Below are 16,031 nucleotides of genomic sequence, written 5' to 3' on the forward strand. Positions count from 1 at the left end.
AAAGGTCGAGGTTCCTGACCAACCTATTTCTTCCTTCTTCCATCTGTTGGCACCTCGGTTTTGCGCCCTGGACTACGGCGAAATCCGGTCGGAGAGCGGTCGATATTGACCGAATCTGCGCATCGAAGCTTAGAGCTTTACTGTAACTAGGCTTACAGATGGTTTCTAGTGGGCTCTACGTGGTTGGGAAGAGGGAGTGATGGTGCGGCAAAGGGAGGACGATGAAAGGGTTGAGCTGTTGTGTTTTTACACAACGACGGAAAATCGATGGAACGGAGTGGTGTTTGCTGCCGCCGTGGAGCAAAATGGGCAAAATGACGCGGATGAAGGCACGTGCGGCGGAGCGCTAACCCCAAAGGAGGCCTAGCTGCGGCGCGAGTCTGTGGCTCGTGCCCCCGGGAATGGCAGGACTAGCCGGACGGCCAGCTGTGGCTGGAGCAGGCCAGGCAAAAGGCGTGCGCGAAGTCTTTCCGCCCTTCGATCTTCTTGTCCCACGCCCGTTTATTCGATGTTTGTTACTTGTGTGGCAGCGTGGATTTTGGCCCATTTGACCGTTTCGTTTTTCGCTCGTTTTTGATTCTTGTGCGCCATCTCCTGTTTTTTAGTCACTGGATGCGATCGGCCCTTTCCTTCCCGTACTGGCCTTTGTCGTGAGATTCACTGCGATTTCTCTCTCCCGGGGCCTGCGCTTTGCGCTTCGCCGTAGCCCCGTGGTATATATAACCGTTTCTTGTCCACGGGCGGCACGTCGTCCCCCCAACATTGATGCATCGTGTCTGTCTGCAGGGGAGCTTAGGTCTTTGTCGGATTGCATGAGAAACAATACCATTGTCTTGTGCTGAATGGCAGTGTCTGTTTGGGTCTGTTTACTTTTTGTTTAACGTGACAATACGTTCTACTTTTCCATTCACTCAGTCTTTGGTGAGTTCCATCGATATCCCTACATCCCCACCAGCCTCCCCGGGCGCGAATCTCTCGTGTCTTCAATGACCTATCACGTGGCAATTTGTCTCAAACCAATTCGTTTTTGCTCACATGGCGATCATCAAAAGAGATCCAAACCTCAAGCCTTTCTGGCGCGATACCATGGCTCGTATGAAGCGCTCAATCGAAGAAATCGTCAACAAGTCCGATTCGGACGATGACGACTACAGCGACCACCCTCGCTCATCCCGCCGCTCCGTCTCGCGTTCCAAGTCGAGGAAGAAGGCCAAGCCATCGAAGAAGAGAGCTCGTCGCCGTTCCGACGATGACATTGTGTCTGACGATGATGATTTCTTCAGTGAGGATGAGGAATTGTCTTATGAAGAGTCGGAGGAAGAAGTTGATGTCAACGCTCAGAGGAATGCAAGAGGCCTAGTCGCGCGAAGGGCGGCCACGAACCGACCACTTTATAATGAAGCCGATTCAAGTAGCATCGAGGACGACAATGAAGCAGAAGATGCTTCACCAAAGAAACGCAAAACTGCCGTGGTCACGCTGAAATTGGGTGATGCTTTGAAGCGACAGCCACAACAGGACCAAGGAAACCGACGAGTCACCCGACGTACACGAGGCGCGTCGGAAGACATTTACGCGCTCACCAACTCAGGTCGCCATGTGGAAACAGTCGAACGAGGTACACATAGTCCAGAGGCTGAAGTAATACGACCAAATCGCCGCGGATCTCGCTCATCGAAGCAGGTTCCTACGGTTATGGAAGAGGATGAAGAGACTCAGGAGAAGCAGGAAGAGTATATTGAAGAGACAACAGAAATCAAAGGCTCTCAGATCGAGATTATGGAAAGTGCGCAGGCCAGCTTCGAAGAAGGGCCCATATCCGCTGGGGTTGGCCAGCAAGGAGAGGCAGAAGCTGACGAGGGATTTGTTCCCGAGTCTGAGAACGAGGGTGCTGAGCACGAAGAGGATGAAGACGAAGATGAGGGCCCAGTAACACGGAGAAGAACTCGTCCAAACAGAAGCCAGCAAATCGAGGAGGTCGAGCAGCCAGAGGAAGAGGAACCCTCAGGGCCTCGTCGCTCCAGCCGAAAGAAACCGAAGAGTTCTCAACGCAAGCGACCAAATGATGAGGAGAGCGACTTTGAACCCGAAGAGGAAGACTCGAACGATGATGATGAGGTATCCCAGACCGGAAAATCCAACGGCTCTCCCCGTAAAGCCAGTCAAGCACGCGATGATGAAGAGGACAGCACCGCCGGACGGCGTCCTGGGCTTCGCAAGAGGGCGTCTCGATCTCGTGGGCAATCCGAAGCGGCAGGTGACATCGCAGAAGAACTCGCAGAAGAACTTGAGGATCTGAGGGGTGGCCGACCTCGTAGAAGATTGCAGACGGATATTGTGTATGAAAAACCTCGGCGCAGCCGCAAGGATGTGGATTATCGAATCATACGGCCAGACCTAATTCTACCGATCGAGGAAGCCGAGAACGAAGTCAATGAGTCTCCCTCGCGCCGTGGTGGCCGCGGGGGTGGTGGCGGCGGTAGCTGGCAACGCACCCTATTCCCTACTTACGGGCCTTTCGGAGGTGGTGGCCCAGCTGCGATTCTGGCTCCGCCCGGAGCACCTGCTGCGACTGGAGGCGTTGACAGTGATAGCAGCGATGATGAAGGGTTGCATCACCCACGTGGCTCCGTCGCCGGTGTGGGATCTGCTCTTGGGCCACACGGCACCGGTCTTCTCCCCGGCCAGACTCAAACACACGACGCTGCGCAGGGTCTCTCAGGGACACCGGCAAACCTGGGCAAAGTCAAGGATAAGCAGGCGCTTGCGGATGCAGACCCACTAGGTGTGGATATGAGTGTCAATTTCGATAGTGTTGGAGGCTTGCAGGGACATATTGATCAGTTGAAGGAAATGGTGTCCCTTCCTCTGCTATACCCGGAGATCTTCCAACGTTTCCACATTGTGCCGCCTAGAGGAGTTCTCTTCCACGGTCCTCCTGGAACGGGTAAAACACTTTTGGCCAGGGCCTTAGCGAACAGTGTCAGCTCCGAGGGTCGTAAAGTCACATTCTATATGCGAAAAGGTGCCGATGCACTAAGCAAATGGGTGGGAGAGGCTGAAAGGCAGCTGCGACTGCTATTTGAGGAAGCTCGTAAAACGCAGCCTAGCATTATCTTTTTCGACGAAATTGACGGTAAGTGAACGACAACTGAAGAACGGGTCCTAGTAACATTACTGACTTGTCTACCTCCAGGTCTGGCTCCTGTGAGATCAAGCAAGCAGGAACAGATCCATGCATCTATCGTCTCTACTCTGCTAGCGTTGATGGATGGCATGGATGGCCGTGGCCAGGTCATTGTTATTGGTGCAACCAATCGACCTGATTCGATTGACCCTGCTCTACGCCGTCCGGGTCGTTTTGATCGAGAGTTCTACTTCCCCTTGCCGAATGCCGAAGGTCGACGCGCTATTCTCGATATCCATACCAAGGGCTGGGATCCGCCTCTTCCGGGCCATATCAAGGATGAGCTGGCTGAGATCACCAAGGGCTATGGAGGAGCCGACCTTCGCGCTCTTTGCACAGAAGCCGCCCTTAATGCAGTGCAAAGAAGATATCCCCAAATTTACAAATCCGATAGGAAGCTGCTTATCGATCCGAAGAATATCGATGTCACCCCCAAGGACTTCATGCTCGCCATCAAGAAGATGGTTCCATCATCAGAGAGGTCCACTTCATCCGGGGCCTCGCCGCTCCCAAAGGAAGTCGAACCCTTACTACGTTATCCTCTGGCGGACATTAGAGCCCTGCTCTCCGAAATTCTTCCGCAAAGAAAGCGGCTCACTGCTCTGGAAGAAGCACAATTTGAAGAGCCCGAGGGCGCGGGAAGCTTCCAACGTGAGCAGATGCAGCAGGAATTCGACCGGTCGCGAGTTTTCAGGCCCAGAATGCTTCTTCGCGGACTGATGGGCATGGGCCAACAGTATTTGGCGGCTGCCATTTTGCATTACTTTGAAGGATTGCACGTGCAATCGTTCGATTTGCCGACTCTCCTTAGTGATTCAACTCGGTCCCCGGAAGCAGCTGTCATACAGCTCTTTGCAGAGGTCAAGAGGCATAGGCCAAGTGTAATCTACATTCCCAACATAGAAAGTTGGTTCGAAACCGTTGGGCAAGCCGTTCTCTCCACCTTCTTGGGTTTGCTGCGGTCGATCCCTCCCACTGATCCTGTCTTACTTCTTGGAGTCCAGGAGCTTACTGGAGAAGAAACGGAGACCGGGTTGCTGCGGCAAATGTTTGGGTTTTCCAAGAGAAACTTCTACGACCTGAAAGCACCAGGAAACGAGGCACGGTACGAGTATTTCAGTAAGGTAGTCGAGTACATCAAAACCTCGCCAGTACATTTTCCGGATCCTGAGAACCGTAAGAAGAGGGTACTCGAGACCCTTGAGGTTGCGCCTCCGCCTCCGCCAAAGCCCACAACGCCGCTCACTAAGGAGCAGCTAAAAGCTCAGAAAAAGAAAGATCACCAAACGCTGAATCTTTTGAAGATCAGGATCCAGCCTATCATGGACCAGATCAAGAAGTACAAACGGTTCAGAACCGGTGTGATCGATGAGTCTCAGATCCGGTACCTCTGGGAAGAAGAGGATCCGAACATCGTCACAAGCGATCTACCAATTGAACAGCGGACTACCTTCCGGCCATTCGAGAAGGCTTATGACAAGCACGGCATCCCGGGGCTCTGGGAAACCGTGTCAGGTAAATTCTTCTACAATATGGAAATCGTTACCATCGAAAAGCGCCTCTCCAATGGATACTATAAACGGCCCAGTGACTTCCTAGCTGATATAAAGCGACTAGCCAAAGATGCACGCCAAACCGGCGATCAAGAGAGAATTTTGAGAGCTAACGAGCTTCTGTCTAACGTTGAAGTTGATATTTCCACCATCGAGCAGGCCGAGCCGCAGCTCGTCGCAGAATGCGAGAATGTCTACATTCGGGAACTAGAAAGGGAGAAAGCCGCAGCTGAAAAGGCTAAGAGGGCTGAGGAAGCGGAAAAGGGAGGCTTTTTGGGCCATACGGCGAACCATAATGTACCGCATGGTAATACTGAGTCCGGTCCGTCGAGTGGCCCTGTGGTACTGGGCGAGACGTTCCCCGACCTCGCTCCCAAGGAGCAGGCCAGACCGGTGACGCCGACACGACAATCAACGGCAAGTTTCTTGACCAACGGCTACCATCAAAGCGGAGGCTCAGATCTCAATGATCTGAGCGCCCATGGACCGACAAGCAACGGTTCACATGAGTCGAGGCCAGATGGGGACGGTGATGTCTACATGACTAATTCGGAGGACCACTCAGGCACAAGAGACACGCAGGGCAGTTCATTTGGGCCATCTGCGCAGCCGAAACCCCCGTATTCCCATACAGCGCCTTCCCAGCAAATACGCCGCGAATCAGGCCTTTCGAGCTTCTCACAGAAGGAGCCGATGACCCCAATGGCTCCGGGATCTCAGCCACACGATTACGCCAACGAAGCTTCCACTACGCAGACAACATCGGGCCAAAAATCGTCGGATCAATCATCTCTCCGTCCAAACTATACACAAAGCCCCATAACGGGTCAAGCAATAAGGCACGATTTCCCTGACCTTACCCAATACCCAGACCGGGTGGGATTAGAAGAGCATCTACCAGACACGCAGCAAGGTGACAGCAGCCAGCCGTCACCAAGACCCCGTGAGTCTCTCCCCGGAAACGCAGACTGGCAACCTGGACACCATGTGAATGGCAGTCAGTCGCAACTGAAAACACAGCCACCCGTGCCTCTTTTCGATGAATCTACAAAGCCGTCTTCTCATCCTCCAGTCAATCTCCATTCGATACTGAACGATGAGGACCACTCACCAAAGCTAATTGTGGACTCTGAGTACATCCAGAATCTGCACGAGCAGCTCACCCAACGGACTAGTGGCTGCTCGGTGGAGCAACTTGAGCAGATCAACACTAGCCTAATGGATTATCTGTGGCGCACGCGTGGTGAATGGAACCGCAGCAAAGTGGCCGCTGGAATTCGTGACTCATTCAATGAGATCCTCGAAGACATGCAGGCGATGCAGGAAATTGGTCCTATCAGTCAAAGGACGAAGGAACAATTAGGTTCATCATTCGAACACCTGTAACCATATTGCTGCCCCCGTCAAGAGAAAGAGAACCCTTAATTCTCTCTTCTTTCCTTGCCTCGACCCCTCAGCCCCCCTCCCTCACCCTCTCTCTTTCTCCATTTTCTTTCTTTCCTGCCCATTATTTTCCTCTTCGCTTGGTATAGGGTTGAATTAGTGGTGTTTGCGTGCTTTGACAATGGACTTGTGTAATGAAGTCAATGCTGGCTCTAGGACTTTTTTTTTTCTTCCCCTTTTGATCCTCTTATATCTTCTACTCTCAGATTATACCTATCTTGTTTACATTTCTTATCTTGTTTATTATCTACGAAATGGCTGTTCTGAAAGCCTGCGGTGTGTTTCTTTTTTGGTTGGTACTACGGATTCTTAAGGGATTGTTTGTTTTCTTTTGTGCGAAAGTGAGCTTGTGCATGTATGCTTTAAGGCATCTCTTCTGCTTCAAAATTTGTGGACAAGTTTGTAGATAAAATGCATCAGACAACAAAGCATCAGTGACTAGAGTTGAGTTTGATAGACCCTGGAGAATTGAACGTATACTTTGTATGGCCGTGAACATGTGACGCGGCCAAGACACCAGCCTGTCCTTTCCCGAAGAAGTGCGATCATCACCGCCTCACCAGATTTCCCTTTCCTGCGGCGAGAACATTAGATTATTTCTCTCTCCCTCATACAACTCCGACATTGTGCTGCTTGGTGTCGCGCGCAATTTTAAATCTCAACATTATTTGCAAATAGCGCTGCAAAGGTTTTACACGACAACCAGCGACGATATTATGACCCCAGCCTAAATACTCCCCGCCCGACATTTAAACTCCATTCGATCGCTATTCCAGCACAACCATATCTGTCCTATACAATACCATGGTAAACTGGCTCAGTCTTGCCGTGCCGTTCGCCTACCTAGGCGTCCTAATCGGCTCCCTGGCAACCTTCTCCTCATTATACCGCAAGCGCAAAGCCCGTATGTCTAGCACCTTTTACATAAAAGCCACGTTCATTCAGTATACTAACCAACGCCCCTCGCGGACATATAGAAAAGGCATACTCACTAGAACCATGGTTCCCTGCTCATCTCCAACGAGATATCTACTTCTCCCTTCTTCACATTGACCCCCCTGCGACCACTTCCAAGGAGAAGAAGGCGCCCGCTGTACCCGAGTCGGTGCTTAAGGCTGCGCTCTTAAGACGTGCAGAGGAAGATATTAAACGGGTTTTGGCCCTGCGCAGTCAGAAACAAGCTTTAGCTGTGCTGCTTCAGCGTGGTAGTGTGGGTGATGATTTGTGGCAACGGTTCCAGAGGGCGGAGAAGGAGATGGAGGATGAGGTTCGCGATGTTGTCTCTGAGGTTAGTTACTCTCTCATTGTGCTTCGCTTTTGGGCATCCTGAGGTTGTGGTCACTAAATGGTTCGAACATAGGCCAACGCATATGTACCCGGTTGGGGCCAAACGATTTTCCAATCTGCCAATGAAATGATGAACAACACCCTCTACCGCGAGCGCATCGCAGAGCAGCAGGCCAAGTTGGATGAGGAGCGACAATGGTGGGAAAAAAAGAGAGCCAGCATCAAGGAAGGATTCATGAAGGAATTGGACGCCGAGGACTCTACTTCCACTGCGCCTTCACAAAATACTGAAGCTCCAGCTGACACAACTCCTACTACGACCAGCAACTCCACCCCTGCAACAAAGACCCCCGAGTCATCTGGTGCACCGTCCTCGGTAACTGGAAGCGATGACGATGCTGTTTTGGTCGAGGCTGATGATCAGCCTGGTAGTCCGGCGTCCCCAAGCAAGAAAAAGAAGAAGGGCAAGAAATAACGGTTTCACGTTCGGGTGTTTCTTTCGCGTCCGTTTCTTTCATGCATTAAAAGATACTCTTACATCTTCTATATCATACGCATCTGTACTTTGTGTGCTCAATATAACTTGATGTTAGACGAGAGACAATAACGGTGCTTCTTGCCTGGTTACATTTGTGTGTACGATACTTCTCGATTCTTGGTAAGAAAGTGGTTTGCGGGTTAATATACCCTGGGCGAAACAACTGGTCACCATCACATAAATACTATTAATCTTCCACCCTACCACGGAAATAACTCGCCATGTTATCTTCCGTAATATACTTTCGCCTCTAGAAACACGGCGTTCAATCAATGTATGAGAGCTATTTCTGCCAAACTTTAACACAGGCTGATAATGTCAAAAATGGTTCATGATTAAATAGATCCTAGGCCGGCTGGCTCAATGGTAGAGCGTCAGTCTCCTAGTACGCCATTGGTCAATAGATCAAAACTGAAGGTTCTGGGTTCGAGTCCCAGGTCGGTCGTTTTTTTTATTTGGTCGCTCTCTTTGGGTTGGGAGGTGGAGGTGACCAATTCATGCTTTCTGGCTTCTGATACATTTTGCTAGGATAAATTTGCTGGTGTGATACTGATTGTCGACTATGCCGCGATTAGTATTGTAACTTCAACCTCATCATGCAAATGTTGATGGACATCCAGATACGACTATCAGGATTCCCCAGCTCAAATAACATTGTCTACAGAGTGTGGATATAGACAGACGGAAAGTACCTGGTGTTTGCGATGATAGATATCTATAGCATGAGACTAGACTAGACCTCCCTTGGCGGTTCCCGTCAACCGTACCACACTCTAGGGGGCTATAACCAGGTTGGCGGTATAGGACACATAGAGGATCCAGCGTTTAAGTTCTACCAATCCCACTTCTCCTGTACTGTGTAGTCTCGTGTTTTTGTTCTGTGGGGTTTCAATGTGGATAGGCCAACTTTACCGCTAAAGGAATGATGTGTTCAGCCCCCGCCCTGCTACGGGACACTAGGGTCTATATGGCAAAGAGGAGGGAGGGCGTAGGGGTTGGCAGATTAGTATCTATACTGGGCCTCGGCTAGCGCTTAAGTATCCAGTGTATGCGCTCTAGTAAACAAGCAAGGCATCTTGTTTCATGCTATGCCAGGTTCACGATGCAATTCGCCAACGGCCATATCACTCGGTAAAAGAACACTCGTCTAGATCCTGACACACAGCTTCATGACTACGAGATATCTGCCAGGTGTAACTTGGTACAGATCAACCCCCATGTTGGTAACCAGTAACCTATCCTTGCCAGAGATACTATTGCTGACGTACCCGCCAAGCTTCTCAGTAGACCCAAGCCGAATGCTTTCTTGGTCTGCTGATTGGTTTAGGGTATCTTTAAGGCATTAGTGCCGAGTGTTATTGGGAAACATGGCCAGTATGCGGTGATGTTGTTCCCGATGGGGGTGGTTGATGTAGGGCATCTTGTTATTGGTGATCTTCCGACTAGAGATGTTGTACAGCTTCGGATGCTTTTTCCTTCTCCTATGTGTCGGGCTTCGGACGTGTCAGTCCTGTAGTCTTGGTTCCTAGGAGGGGTTATCAGACTAACGTATCAGTGATTCGGTATTGATATTCTATCTCCAGGCGGGATACACTGCAATTTTAGTCACTTAGGCGTGTTTATTAGCTTGGCTCATATGGAGTTTCTCCTCTGTAATAGTACTTTGGTTTCAACCTTCCTATATGTCTAGCGTTAAATCTCGAAATAGGTAGCTACCTGTTCCTGTTGCGTTTGACCTTGACGCTCGATTGTGCCATTCTTGCCGTATGATCCTTGTCGAGCCTCCTGCGTCTAGTAAGGGGTGAGTGCTACGTTTCATCTGTGACTCTATTTGGCAATTGGTTGGTTACTCCGTATGTGACGGGTGTAGGCCATCCGGTAGGAGTATGGTTGGCGATGTACCTTGAAAATATCCTATCTGGATCATATCAGCAAACATATGTGGGCTCACAAGGTACATATATGTCAATCCCACTCGACCAAAATGCCATAGAAATCAAGATCGCACCTCGAACACTATATTCCCCCCACAATATATATATATATCAACTCAGCAGCAAAGCAACATTACGTGAGTACTAGACATTTAGTGCTGGAAGAAGGATAGTAATAAGACAATTATAGGTTAATCCTCACAACAGTTCAAAGAACATCCATACAATCTAACATAAGAGAGAAAGAAGTAAACAAGTTGAAGACTGAAAGTACTTGGCGCTTCTATATATTAAGGCTGTGTAAGTTGTTAGGGTTATGTAACTTAATCTTGAAACTAATTAATATATCAAGTTTCCATAGTCTAGTGGTTAGGACGGCGGTCTCATAGCAATATGACAATTCCTATCTAAAGGAGTTGCAATCCGCAAGCACGAGTTCGATTCTCGTTGGAAGCATTCTTTTTTTCCCCATTGTTCTTTTGGCTTCTTGTGAGCCCACCTCTCCCGTTGTTCGAGGATAGATAACCGCGAAGCCAGGCTGTGGATATGCACTGAAGCTGAATGCACACAAGTTTTACAAGAGGGATGCTACCCTGTCGGCATTAATTTTCCAATCTCCCGCCGGCTTAGTTCATCCACTTGGCGACATCCTGGGGACTGTCGCGATATCAGTCAGCGTACTTAAATATTTTGATCGTCGAACACATCTGGCCGTGGACCATGTAATGGTGGTCCGCGACAGTAGGCCTTAGTTTCTGCCCACTACTGGGGTCTCCTTTGGCGGCTAGAGAGGGCATTCCAGACTCCTGAGCTAGAGATATCACGCACTGTAGGTGACCAGGCAGTATATAGAGTGTCCTATGTGCCAGGTGTGTATGTACGCAAGGAGCTGCGCTGCTGGATGAGTGTATGAAGACCATGTAGCAGACAAAAATCGAAGCTGGTTGGCACGTGGACCTGATGGCAAGCTATTTGAACACAGCATACGGAATGTATGGAGAAATGGTGGAAGATCGAAAATATTGACATAAAAAAGAATGCTTCCAACGAGAATCGAACTCGTGCTTGCGGATTGCAACTCCTTTAGATAGGAATTGTCATATTGCTATGAGACCGCCGTCCTAACCACTAGACTATGGAAACTTGGTTGAAGTTCACCGGCGAAGTACGCTCTTATGATCCACAAATACCTACTTGATAAATCACACGTCATGCAGACCAAGAAACCAGGTCTCGGTCTTGAGACACGAATGCAGTTATGGTACCGTAACATATAAAGACATTGTTGGAAACTCTTTATAATGGGTAGATCATGAATAAGAACAGCTGTCTCGAAAGTCACTTTGGCTATTGGTACTCGTTGTAGCCGGTAGGGTACCTAAACGATACTAGCGTGCATGCACTTTTGTGACAATGTCCTTGTTGACTAAGGTAGCTAGTAATAGCAATGGCATGGCTTCAGTTTATATTGGAGAGGTAATGCATATTACTGTGGATGTGCTGATCTGGGGCATATTGGTTTGAGGACCTGCAGAACTATTGATCATCCCGCGTTGATATGTAGATGAACCAAAGTTGTTGGCTTCTGAGGGTCACACGACAACGATAGAGAGAGGGGTAAGAGTACAACCAGCTAAGTGTGTCGAGTCGTCTCAAACTGGCTTCTCAGCATTAGACAACTGATATGACATCGCTGACAAAAAGGATTGAGTTTGAAGTCCCAGGAGCTCAAAATGGCATTCTAATTATCATTCTTTATTCTCTGTGCGGCTAGGGCGCCATGACAGCGGTATTCCTGAAAGCTATTTGTCACGTTTCTTCGGTGCTCGAACGTATCCCACTCTATTGGGTAGATCGATGCGATATCTTCCGTACGTGGGGAGCCCTAAGATGAAATATTTTTGATCCGAAGCTTGTCTGGAGTTGGCTTTTTGGGTATCGGAGGAAAGCTTCAGCCAGTCATGACTGAGTAATCTTTCGAATCTTCACTCTAACCTAGTAGTAGTCGCTGACCATAATATCCCTGTGCTCAGTGAATCTAGCATTGAGGCTCGGTACGATGAAAGTCCTCTAATTGTGAGAATATCCATTCCTCGACGAGGTCGTTGAAAAGTAGTCCACCACCTGTTTTAGAAGTGGACATGTTCAAGTAAATGCATGTAAGGCAGTTGTTATATAAATCAAATATATTATTTAAGAGACGATCTTGCTTCTCATCATGCGTAGAATGACCCTCAATAGACTGGGTACTCAGGTAAAAGTTATCTCAGATCAGATCTGTGAGATTATCGTCCAATCCAAATTTTTGAGATGGGATGATCGATGCACCTTAGATATACTCGGAAGCCGAGCATAGAAATGTGGGCCCAGTTATTAATCTGATCGACGATCTGATAGCCATCATGTGTTTGTACTTTATGAAAAGTAGATTTTACATAATAGCGCTACTAGTGATGCTCATTCGATCGCCTATACCCCATAGTGAGCAGGGATATAGGGATGGCTCGAGAGAAATGAAAGCAGAGGCTGTCATTGAATGGCGCAAATCTTGTGAACGGAGCGTGATCTGCGTGGGTTATTGAATTGCTATCCAACACGAAAAGGAAGCCCACTTTTACTTCACTCAATCCCTACCAAGAATTGGCTTCGAGATGGAACTGAAGTGCGAGGTGCAATACGCCACGGCCCGCCCCACGCATTATGATTTCCCTCCTCTGATGGTAATGAGGTTCCTCATATTCACAAAAGCTAAGACCAAATGGCTGCTAGTATTTGAATTTAGGAGACAATGGGAGGGGGTACGTGGAAAGCAACATATAAAAACAAGGGTGTTGAAGATTCTCGAATGGTGTATGGACTTTCAAGAAGAGATCTCCGAGTGCCGGTCTCTCGCCCAAAATGCATTTATATCATATCATTACGCTATTTGCGCTCATAGGCCTCGCTCGCTCTTGGAGTGGTCTCTCTGCTTCCAGTTTGGGTGTATGTTGTTTTTATTCCATTTATGAATCGCTATTAACCCTGACATGGTCTGGCTCCTACTCACAAAATACTGCATGCAACAACCCTGTGCAAGTAAAGTCCATCTATACATCCGCAAAGCTATACTGTTCGGAAAAGGAGCTGTCTGCTGGGGTAAATTTGTGGGAAGATTACTGTCAGGGACTCAGAAGTCCATTGAATTTTGATGCGATATCGGACAATACAACGAGTTCATACTTAGCGGAACTTCCGCATGTTGATACCAGTCAATATAATAGAACGATGCTGACATCGACTGTATTACTGTCACACTCATACTATCTCGTTGCCTTCCACAGTTATGTGAGATACATATTCTCGATTCGCTAGTTGGTCAACACCGCTGACTATGTATCGCAGCTAGCGAAAGACCAAGTATTACCGAAATCAACGCGGCTGAGCTGGAGTGTAATGGGCTACTGGGGCGTAATCTTGCTCATGGGTACACTACATCGTTTATGGACTTCATCGCGGCATATCTACAAAGGAAGTGGCAGTGGAAATGTGGAGCGCAAGCGAGAACAGCAGTTACCAGACAAAGCTGGAATATGTGATCGTCTTAGCCTTTATTGGAAGGCTTACATCACCGTCCCTGCAGCTCTCGGATCGTATCATCAACGCCGATTCCTGGGATGTAGCATCCCGAATCGTCCGGAGATTCTCGTGGTGGGGGGATTTTGGATCATGTGTATTATCCTCAGCTTTGGGTTTCACGACATCTTCATTCCAAATGCCACGTACGGACAATGGCGCTTTTAAATGATGTGGTACTGCGTCGACTAACATGCTCATAGGATGCCAACCATTTCGCAGCAGGCATGGAAGTACGTTGCTCAACGGACTAGCATGTTCGCATATGCCTGTTTGCCATGGGTGTGGTTATTCGCTGGACGGAACAATGTCTTCATTTGGGCTACTGGTTGGTGTTTCAATACTTTTAATGTCTTCCACCGACACTTAAGTCGTCTCACAGCCATATTTGCTTTTGTGACCTATGGAAATACTTCCGTCCCCACTCTTTCGTGCAGCTTCCGGCTTGAGCACCCTATAGATTGACATTCATTACCTCCTGATATGGAGATAGCTAATGAGATTGGATGGCCAACTGGAGCAGTACGCATATTTGTATCCTGCGTGTCGTTGTTGTACCGAGCCTTCTGTTATGGGCGCGAGTAGATGGTTTTGTACAGTACATTGTCTTGGAGTTTCATTTGACATTGCAAATTCCACAGTCTCTCCTATTTACCTCGACCAAAACATTCTTTCTCGGTTGCTCTGAGAGTTTCATATTACATATAGTAGCGGTAGGGCCTGAAGTAGTCAATAACCCCTGCCTCTCAACGTGCAGAAAATCGCCCTGTATATACCTCGTAGATTGTAGGCTTGCTGGGTACTTCGTAGACTAATTAGGTACATAGTGTGTATCGGGCCTGGGTTTAGCCGTGAGACGACCCCGTTGGTGGGCAATCTTCCGTCAGACACCAGTGCTCTTCACCTTCTCCACGGCAGTCATGGCCATATGCACAGTACCAATGACCACCACGGGCATTATTAACGTTTGGCGCCTTCATGACGAGCCTAATCAACCTGATCAGTGGAAGAACAACTGTAATAAAAGTTCACCAAACACTCACGGCCCTGTGGGCTGGTTAGAACACACCGAGCTACACAGGTGCTTATTGACGACTTGTACTGTGTACGCGGTATGTCACGGTGTGTTAGAAGAACCAACTCCCAGGATCGAAATGGAGCACTACTGACATATGCCATATCGTACCAAAGACAGACCGTTGCATTTATATCTGCATTACAGGTCTTGATCTCGCCCACGGTCCATGATTTTGTCACCGAGAAGCCAGGAGCGTACCACCCAATATTCGCTCCGGCTGAGACGGTGTACCCAAATGTATGACTCGCAGAGAATCCAATCCCACAGCCCTTAGCACCTGGGCCATCCCGACACTCTCCTGTACTGGTTATTCGCCTGTGGAGATAAATCGTATGTGGGTCTCCATCCCCAACTAGCTCATAGCTGCAGTCTCCCATGCAACACATAAACTGATGACCCAGAAGCTGCCTCTCTTCCAGTGTGTTGTTTGCGCCTGTTGTGTCATCCATGTGGATTGCGTGTGCTAGAGACAGGCTAAGGCAGAGAGGGAAGGAGATTTCCAGGAGTATCCCATACATTCTGACTTGAGATACATAAAAGTACGGAAGGCTTTGATAAATTGTTGGCTTGCGGTCAGACCCATACTGAAAAGTTTGGAAAGCAATCTCTCCATTTGGAGTAGTCCAGACAACATCTTCTGTGTAGATCACTGTGAAGGCCTGCAACAGGATTGCCTTTGTGTTACCTTATATAAAGAAGAATTTATATCTAACTGAACGCCGACGAGTGCTAGTAGTCTTATGAAAGCTAGACGATTATTGCACTGGCCTATTGCGTGTGGTTAGGTATGACCTGACCAAGACCAACCAGACAAAGACAACGCCCGGCGAAAGTCTATGATACATTACGATTACGATTGGCTAATCAGATTTTATGGCACTTTCGTATCTTTGTTTACTCCGACTTTAGTCTATGCAATTCAATGGAGACTGTACAGCATCGGTTCAACCAATGCTGGATTGTCGACTATCCCCCGCATGGAGAGAAACAAAACAGAGGCCCTTTTATTGGGTCAGTAACCGCCTTGGCCTTAAGACAAAGACTCTTTCCCTCTCCCCTATTTTGTTTTGTTTCGGCGGAGGACTAGAAGGATGGAGCGGCAGCAGAATCGTAAAGCCCCCCTAAGGCCTAAAGCATATACGGTAGGAAACAAGATGACCTAGCATAGATTGTGGAGAAAAGATATTGAAGCCATTCGCTGTTCGTGAGATCTGCATGACCTTGGTATTTAAGTTTCACCTGATCTTATCATAGTCTTTTCGAGATCAAGGAAATCAGAGATCTCTTTTCCCGGTTGATAATCCACACCATGTCTACATCAGAGAAAACAACGCCAACGACAGCAACAACAGAGCTGCCCGTACAAACTCTGGAAAGCTTACACGGACCCGAACTGGAC

General features: G+C 48.5%; 3 protein-coding genes and 3 non-coding genes across 6 annotated transcripts; 5 read left to right on the forward strand and 1 right to left on the reverse strand.

Annotated features, from left to right (window-relative positions):
- Positions 1-521: 521 nt before the first annotated feature.
- On the forward strand, positions 522-6,748 carry BDV38DRAFT_237973 (chromatin segregase YTA7). Its single transcript, XM_032053640.1, has 3 exons — positions 522-921; positions 1,053-3,136; positions 3,197-6,748. Exons 2-3 carry the CDS (start codon positions 1,087-1,089, stop codon positions 6,124-6,126), a joined length of 4,980 nt encoding a protein of 1,659 aa, XP_031917515.1. The 5' UTR covers positions 522-921; positions 1,053-1,086; the 3' UTR covers positions 6,127-6,748.
- On the forward strand, positions 6,749-8,158 carry BDV38DRAFT_237974 (Sec63 complex subunit SEC66). The gene is made up of 3 exons (XM_032053641.1): positions 6,749-7,087; positions 7,161-7,471; positions 7,544-8,158. The coding sequence occupies exons 1-3, from the start codon at positions 6,988-6,990 to the stop codon at positions 7,943-7,945; spliced, it is 813 nt and encodes a 270-aa protein (XP_031917516.1). The 5' UTR covers positions 6,749-6,987; the 3' UTR covers positions 7,946-8,158.
- A 199-nt stretch (positions 8,159-8,357) lies between these two features.
- BDV38DRAFT_t51 lies at positions 8,358-8,453 on the forward strand. Its single transcript has one exon. It is a non-coding gene; the product is annotated as a tRNA-Arg (tRNA).
- Positions 8,454-10,293: 1,840 nt separating this feature from the next.
- On the forward strand, positions 10,294-10,398 carry BDV38DRAFT_t52. The gene has a single exon. It is a non-coding gene; the product is annotated as a tRNA-Met (tRNA).
- A 582-nt stretch (positions 10,399-10,980) lies between these two features.
- BDV38DRAFT_t54 lies at positions 10,981-11,085 on the reverse strand. The gene has a single exon. It is a non-coding gene; the product is annotated as a tRNA-Met (tRNA).
- Positions 11,086-13,374: 2,289 nt separating this feature from the next.
- Positions 13,375-14,019, forward strand: BDV38DRAFT_279353 (ferric reductase-like transmembrane domain-containing protein; the record flags this gene model as incomplete). The annotated part of the gene is made up of 2 exons (XM_032059001.1): positions 13,375-13,700; positions 13,758-14,019. 2 exons carry the CDS (start codon positions 13,375-13,377, stop codon positions 14,017-14,019), a joined length of 588 nt encoding a protein of 195 aa, XP_031917517.1.
- Positions 14,020-16,031: the final 2,012 nt, after the last annotated feature.

The sequence above is a fragment of the Aspergillus pseudotamarii genome (genome assembly GCF_009193445.1).
Source record: "Aspergillus pseudotamarii strain CBS 117625 unplaced genomic scaffold BDV38scaffold_8, whole genome shotgun sequence".
In the NCBI taxonomy this organism is placed as follows: Eukaryota; Fungi; Ascomycota; class Eurotiomycetes; order Eurotiales; family Aspergillaceae; genus Aspergillus; species Aspergillus pseudotamarii.

Coding starts and splice junctions, on each gene's coding strand:
- BDV38DRAFT_237973 (XM_032053640.1), top strand. CDS start 1,087: ATGGCTCGTATGAAGCGCTCAATCGAAGAAATCGTCAACAAGTCCGAT. Junction 3,137..3,196: donor CTTTTTCGACGAAATTGACG/GTAAGTGAACGA, acceptor GTCTACCTCCAG/GTCTGGCTCCTGTGAGATCA.
- BDV38DRAFT_237974 (XM_032053641.1), top strand. CDS start 6,988: ATGGTAAACTGGCTCAGTCTTGCCGTGCCGTTCGCCTACCTAGGCGTC. Junction 7,088..7,160: donor ATACCGCAAGCGCAAAGCCC/GTATGTCTAGCA, acceptor GCGGACATATAG/AAAAGGCATACTCACTAGAA. Junction 7,472..7,543: donor TTCGCGATGTTGTCTCTGAG/GTTAGTTACTCT, acceptor GTTCGAACATAG/GCCAACGCATATGTACCCGG.